This window comes from Borostomias antarcticus (genome assembly GCF_949987555.1).
Source record: "Borostomias antarcticus genome assembly, chromosome: 8".
Lineage (NCBI taxonomy): Eukaryota > Metazoa > Chordata > Actinopteri > Stomiiformes > Stomiidae > Borostomias > Borostomias antarcticus.
Window position 1 is genome coordinate 3951902 of NC_140241.1, and position 7500 is coordinate 3959401.

A 7500-nucleotide genomic window follows, 5' to 3' on the forward strand; every position below is an offset into this window, starting at 1 on the left:
ACCCCATAATAATCTCCACTTAAAACACAGATTCAGCCATAAGTTACCCCATAAGATTGCACCCAAGATGGCGCTGTGTGTGGCTGCTGTGGTGCGTTGGTGGCGCTCTGTTCTGTGTTGTTTGGTTGTTCTCTTTGATTCTGATTCGGAATAGTTAAACACAGATATAGACACACAACGGTCCAGTTCACAACGCTCAACTTCTCACTCTCTAGCAAACACACACACACACACACACACACACACGGAGTCAGTGAGACCCATTAGTCTTGTCAGGTGACCTCCTGTCTGTCTGACCCTGGTGGTCAGCGGGGCCAGACCTGATCACTGTGATTGATTGATTTATTGATTGATTGATTGATCTGTCTGTGGTTAACCCAGAGGCCCCAGTCATACTGAGGTGAGAAGCACAACTTGAACACACACACACACACACACACACACACACACACACACACACACACACACACACACGTCTATGTGCATGCTCTACAGAAATGAATCATCTTTGTCCCCCACCCAATGAAATTGGAGCGTGGGTCTGTTAAAACGGCCGCTCTCCGTCTGTCTGTCGGTCCATTCATGTGTCCGTCCTGTGAGATGTACCAGATAGGGCTGCACGATTATGACAAAAGATAATAATTGCGATTATTTGCTTCAAAATGGTAATTGCGATTAATAATTGTGATTAATATTGAATATATAATATTAATATATAATAACGATTAATTCACGATTAATTGTGCAGCCCTAGTACCAGAGCTCACCACTGGGGTTGCTAGCCTCAGTTCATTTTTGCCATAACCAACACGTAGAGATTTTTACATTAAAAAAATACTGTATCTCAGAAAAAGTAATAGTCCTCTCTATTCAGGAACCCTTCTCGTTTCCAGACCCCCAGAGTTTCAAACTCAACCAGCTTCCTTGCTTGTCTGGTCCTTGTTCCATGCGTTCGAATTCTCATAGGTTAGTGTAGCGGCTAGGTGCATTGTGGGTACAGTTATTATTAGGGCTGTACGCAACTCTGAATTTTGTGAGTCGATTCCGATTTGCCTGTTGAAGCCAGAGATTCTTCGAGCGTGCGCTAATGGGCTCTGCGTTCAGCAGCGGTCAACAAGGAAATGTTTTGGCCGTCATTCTCACGGATATTAAAGCTCCGTCTGTGGGAACATGTATTGTTTCCAGTGTGTATCTTAGTTGGTTCAACGTGCTGCTGCCCGTCTTTTAACTGGTACACGAAAGAGAGAGCACATAACACCAACTTTGGCCTCTCTCCACTGGCTGCCTGTGCACATGAGTTCATTTTAAGATTCTTTTATTTGTTTTTAAATCTTTAACCCTTTTAAAACGACCATGTCACCGGCAACATTTTAAAAATATCTAACAAATATTTAATAATATAAAAAAAAATATATAACAAATCTAAAAAATTCCTCACTCCAACACTTGCTGAAAGCTGAGAAATTGCGCTTTCTAGTATAATAGGGAAAATCCAATTAATATTCGAAATGTTGTCACTTTATTTTCAGGGTTAAAAGGGTTAAATGGTCTCACCCTCCTACCTCTCTGAGCTGCTCCATCCTCATGCTCCGGCCCGGTGCCTCCGGTCAGCTGACCAGCTGCTCCTGGAGGTACCCAGGTCAAAGCGGAAGCTCAGGGGGTCTCCGCCTCAGTCTCCGCCCCCAAACTATGGAACAACCTACCCCTGCACATTCCACAGGCTTCATCACCGTCCATTTTTAAAACTAGTCTTAAAACCCATTTTTATTCCTTGGCTTTCAACCGGCCATGAGACTCTGCTCCTGTTTTAATTGCCCTACTGTCTTTTATTGTTTTTATTGTTTTGTTACTGTTTGTATTTATGTATTTATGATTACTCATGTACAGCACTTTGTTGCAGCCATGGTTGTTTTTAAAGCGCTTTATAAATAAAGTTGAGTTGAGTAATACAAGAAGATTGATCTAGGAAGGCAGTTTTCTGTGTCCGTTTGGGAAATGCATGTGATTGCTGGCGCACAGTAGGCTAGGTGCACAGTAGGCTAGGCGCACAGTAGGCTAGGCGCACAGTAGGCTAGGCGTACAGTAGGCTAGGTGCACAGTAGGCTAGGCTCACAGTAGGCTAGGCGCACAGTAGGCTGGGTGCACAGTAGGCTAGGTGCACAGTAGGCTAGGTGCACAGTAGGCTAGGCGCACAGTAGGCTAGGTGCACAGTAGGCTAGGCGCACAGTAGGCTAGGCGCACAGTAGGCTAGGCGCACAGTAGGCTAGGCGCACAGCGGAGGGGAGAGAGGTTCCCTGCCTTCTGTCCTCCGCTATTATCAGTCCTAAGTCTCCTTTTACTGCACAACAAATAGCTTCAGTAATAGCCTTGGTCTAAACCGAATGTCCTCTATAAATCACAAGGCAGGTGAGTGGTCTCAGCCCACCAGCGCATCTGAGAATAAACCTGCAGACGACTCCTACGTGTTTACACTGGCCCCCGCTGATTCATTCACACACGGGGGACACGCATCACTGGTGGAGGACAACATGCTTACTGTGCACTTCCTTCCTGTGCACTTGTCTACTGTGAAAGTACAGATATGAGTGTGTTTACCTAGCGAGAGATGAGATGTACTCATTTCTCTCTTTCTCGCTCTCTCTCTCTCTAGTCAAGTCAAGAAGCTCAATTGGCGTGACGTTTCATAATAAAACATGTTGCCAAAGCAGAAAGACATTAATATAAATAATGAATTAACCAATAATACATATATAAAGGAGAAAAAGAAAAGAAAAAGGATACTTAATTAATAATAATAATAATAATAATAATAATAATACAACCAGAAATGGTGTTCAGAGAGCACAGACCTCTGCCCCTGAATGCATTTCGTGGCTCTGTGCAAAATTGAATGGGTTTTAAATTGGCCCATGCTACACCCTCCACTAAGTTTCATGAAAAGCAGTCTGGTAGTTTTTTGCGTAATCCTAGTCCAAAAATTGAATGGGGGTGAATGGCTGTGCGAGCCGTGTTCGGGCGGCTCGTGGACCCGCCCCGTGATTCGCCGGGGCAGAGGTAAAAATGACTGGAGGTGAATGGGTGGCTGTATTTGGCTCTGTGGTGCCCCCCCCTTGGGTCACAGCCAGCAGGGGGCAGTGCGGTGCACTCCGGGCTCTACCCCTGCACACCCCAGTCCAAACCTCGAGTCTCTAGCACCCCCACATAGATTTTTCATAAAAGTCGGTTTGTAGTTTTTATGTAATCATAGTCCCAAAAAAATGAATGGCCAATCTGGCTGTGTTTGGGCGTCCCGTGGACCCGACCCATGATTCAGATCCGCTCCAAGATTTAAGGGGTTGTAAGTTGGCCCATGCTACACCCCTCCACTGAGTTTCATGAAAATCAGTTAGGTCGTTTTTGCGTAATCCTGAATGAGGTGAATATTTGGGGCGGCCCGTGGAGTTGATGAGAACATGTTTTTCTGTCTCTCTCTCTCTCTGCAGACGAGACCAGGCGTTACCAGGTGGTGATCCACGGCATCGAGCCCCTGCTGGAGACCCCGTTGCAGTGGCTGAGCGAGCACCTCAGTTACCCTGACAACTTCCTCCACATCAGCGCCATCCCCGTCCCTAGCGACTGAGGCCCCGCCCCCCTGACGACAGACGGTTACCCCCCCTCCCCCTCCCCCCGGTCTCAGAGTGAACTCTTCCAGAGTGATGAAGACACAGACACTAGCTGGTGGGGGGGGGGCACGACGAAGACGTGTCTGATGTCATCGAACCAGGAAGGGACCCTGTCTGAGATCTGTCTTCTCGCTTCTTTTCTCTGCTGGTTCTTGATCTGTCTGGGGAAAGATGGAATAGAAGCCCAAGAGACGGAATCAGACTCTCTCTCTCCTCCTCTCCTCCTCTCAGAGGGACAGAGACAGAACCAGACTCTCTCCTCCTCTCCTCCTCTCCTTCCCTCAGAGGGACAGAGACAGAACCAGACTCTCTCCTCCTCTCCTTCCCTCAGAGGGACAGAGACAGAACCAGACTCTCTCTCCTCCTCTCCTTCCCTCAGAGGGACAGAGACAGAACCAGACTCTCTCCTCCTCTCCTTCCCTCAGAGGGACAGAGACAGAACCAGACTCTCTCCTCCTCTCCTTCCCTCAGAGGGACAGAGACAGAACCAGACTCTCTCTCTCCTCCTCTCCTCCTCTCCTTCCCTCAGAGGGACAGAGACGGGACCAGACTTTGTGTCTCCCCCCCCCCCCCCCTCCCCCCTCTGAGAGACAGAACCAGAACCAGACTCTGTCCCCCCCTCTTCCCTCAGAGAGACAGACGGCGCCCAGTCATGCCTGGCGGGAGGAGCCTCCTGCGGAAGTTGCCTTGGTTTCCACAGTCACGTCACATCATTGGTCGCGGACGACGACGGCTGGGCAAACAAAAGTCACACGGAGTTTACATGCTTGTACATGCTTGCCACAAAAGAGTAACGATGATCACGAGCCTTCATTGTTACATACCTTACGTACCCACTTTATGTATTTCTCTCTTCCTCTATACCTTTCCCTCTCTGATTCTCTCGCTCTCATCTCTGATTCTCTCGCTCTCATCTCTGATTCTCTCTCTCTCTCTCTCTCTCTCTCTCTCTCTCTCTTTCTCTGTCCTGTCATTTACTGCCGGTAGTCTCTCATCTCTCTGGTTAATTATCTCCTGGCATTCCTGCCACTGCTAATGAGACCACTAAACTCATCATCTCTCCTCTGCCGAGCCCTGGGGTTGTGTGTGTGTGTGTGTGTGTGTGTGTGTGTGTGGGTGTGTGTGTGTGTTTGTGTGTCTCTGTGTGTCTCTGTGTGTGTGTCTCCATGTTTGTGTTTCTATGTGTGTGTGTGTGTGTGTGTGTGTGTGTATATGTATGTGTATGTGTGCGCGCGCGCGCGTGTTTGTATAAATGTGTGTGTGTAGAGGTACATGTGTGGATGTTGTAATTAGAGGCATCATTTATAGTCCCCTCGAGGGCCGTAGCGGGAGCTCAGAAGGTGTGAAGCGTTAGAATGGAATCCTGTTTGTCTGTGTTCTCTCTCACGCGCACGCGCCCAACGCCACGGAGAGACAGAACCTGGCGCGTCAGGCGGGATGATGTCAGCGTGTCAGGCTATAGCTCCTGGCTGTGACAGTCGGCTGAGGGTGCCGGGACAGCGCTTTATGATGTTGAGTCAGGCCTCAACACCAGCGGGGGTACTGTATTAGATGTGTGTGTGTGTGTGTGTGTGTGTGTGTGTGTGTGTGTGTGTGTGTGTGTACACACACATGCGAGACATGATCAATTAAAGTGTCTGACGCTTGTTTTTAATGGGAATCCCCCCTCGCCTGGCGATGTTAAACCTTTTGTTTTTCACAACGTATGGATGTGTCAGAACATGGCTATTCCTCAGATCTCCGCGCCCATTCCACCAGTCATACAGATCGCCTCATCCTACGCCAACAGCGAGGCCCACGCGGCGGCCATCTTGTGTGTGAACGCTCGCCGGTCGCACCGCCCGTCCTCAAGTCACTACCCCCCTCTCTCTTCCTCCGTCAGCGGCCCGATCACGGCTGGTTCAGCCGGTAACGCGCTCGTCACAAAGCCTCGCTCTCTCGTCCCCCCCGGGGGTCAACACCTCAGCCTGTTGTTGCTGCTGTTGTCTGGTTGATTCATTACCGAACCCCCTCTGGCCACCTGAGACCGGCCGTCCTGGGCTAGGAGGAGGTGGGAGCCAGAGGTCACCTGGTCACCAAACGGCCACTGGGCATGTTCGCCAAGAGGGGGGGGGGTCTGTCTGGGTTAGACCTCATCTAGGGGGGGGGGGCTGTCTGTTGCCACTAACCCAAGGCTTAAATATTTACTGCGGTGTGTTCCGTTAATAGCCTCACATTACTGAGGCGATTTGTAACAGATTCTGCGAAACCGCACACGCAAACAGTTGTTACGATCAACAGCAACCCCAAAATACACCCCCAATGAAGTCCAGCCCCTTAGTGGACTAGTCATTCGCCCCCAGATTCCGTGAAACCATGCGCGCACACAAGCTCGTCTGACACACACACATACTCTCTCTCTCACACACACACACACACATTTGTTTGCGCTTAACACATCCCAGGGGGCCGAGTAGTCGAAGGCTATCAGACAGCAGATGAGAATAGTTAGTGAGGTAGAGGAATCTATGAGTGTTTTCTCCTCAGACCTCACCGCAACACTACATCACCCCAGGACAGGGAGACGGGAGGATACACACTCTGGGCGAGGGGGGGAGAGATGAGCTGAGGTGGAGAGAGATGTGAGAGAGAGAGATGGGGTGAGGTAGAGAGAGATGAGCTGAGGTGGAGAGAGATGTGAGAGAGAGAGAGAGAGAGATGGGGTGAGGTAGAGAGATGGGGTGAGGTAGAGAGAGATGGGGTGAGGTGGAGAGAGATGGGGTGAGGTGGAGAGAGATGGGGTGAGGTAGAGAGAGATGGGGTGAGGTAGAGAGAGATGGGGTGAGGTAGAGAGAGATGGGGTGGGGTGGAGAGAAATGGGGTGAGGTGGAGAGAGATGGGGTGAGGTAGAGAGAGATGGGGTGAGGTAGAGAGAGATGGGGTGAAAGAGAGAGATGGGTTGAGGTAGAGAGAGATGGGGTGAGGTAGAGAGAGATGGGGTGAGGTAGAGAGAGATGGGGTGAGGTGGAGAGAGATGGGGTGAGGTGGAGAGAGATGGGGTGAGGTAGAGAGATGGGGTGAGGTAGAGAGAGATGGGGTGAGGTGGAGAGAGGTGAGGTAGAGAGAGATGGTGGGTAAGGTGGAGAGAGATGGTGGGTGAGGTAGAGAGAGATGGGGTGAGGTAGAGAGATGGGGTGAGGTAGAGAGAGATGGGGTGAGGTGGAGAGAGGTGAGGTAGAGAGAGATGGTGGGTGAGGTAGAGAAAGAGAGATGGGTTGAGGTAGAGAGAGAGGTGAGAGAGACCGGTTGAGGTTACATACAGATGAACAACATCAGACCTCTTCTCAGAAGCTGGGGTGAAATGCTGTTCTTCTTTCAATCTATATCTACTGTATATTTAGCCGATGCTTTAAAACACTGCAGCTTCCTCCTTCAACACAGAGATCAGTCAACGGAGAGTCATGAGTAATCCCACGTTTTGTCTTTCGTTCAATTAATTTCTCTGTCCGTTTTGTGTTATCATGCTTTACAGGTAAACCAAGAGCAATCCCCTCAAAGAGAACTAACTCCCCCTCCCCTCCTCCTCCCAGACCTCCCTCCTCCCCTCCTCCTCCCAGACCTCCACCCTCCCCTCCTCCCCTCCTCCTCCCAGACCTCCACCCTCCCCTCCTCCTCCCAGACCTCCCTCCTCCCTGCTAACCACGCAGCACACACGCTTTTTATAGCACATTTTAATTTCTGAGCCTCCAGATACTATTTTCTGTGGCTTTTCTGTCTTTTGGTACTTTAATTATTATTACAGTAATTATGACTACAATGCTATGAAATGTTTTTGTGTAGCAATAACACTGAATAAAAA

The 7500-nt window shown here is 49.6% G+C and overlaps 1 protein-coding gene across 1 annotated transcript in view; it reads left to right on the top strand.

Moving 5' to 3' along the window:
- The window catches only part of atg5 (ATG5 autophagy related 5 homolog), a 21019-nt gene extending 15262 nt beyond the window's left edge, over positions 1-5757 (top strand). Inside the window, exon 8 of the mRNA XM_084442342.1 lies at positions 3483-5757. Within this exon, the coding sequence (XP_084298468.1) occupies positions 3483-3619 (137 nt within the window). The 3' untranslated portion in view covers positions 3620-5757. The remainder of the gene's footprint in view (positions 1-3482) is intronic.
- Positions 5758-7500: the final 1743 nt, after the last annotated feature.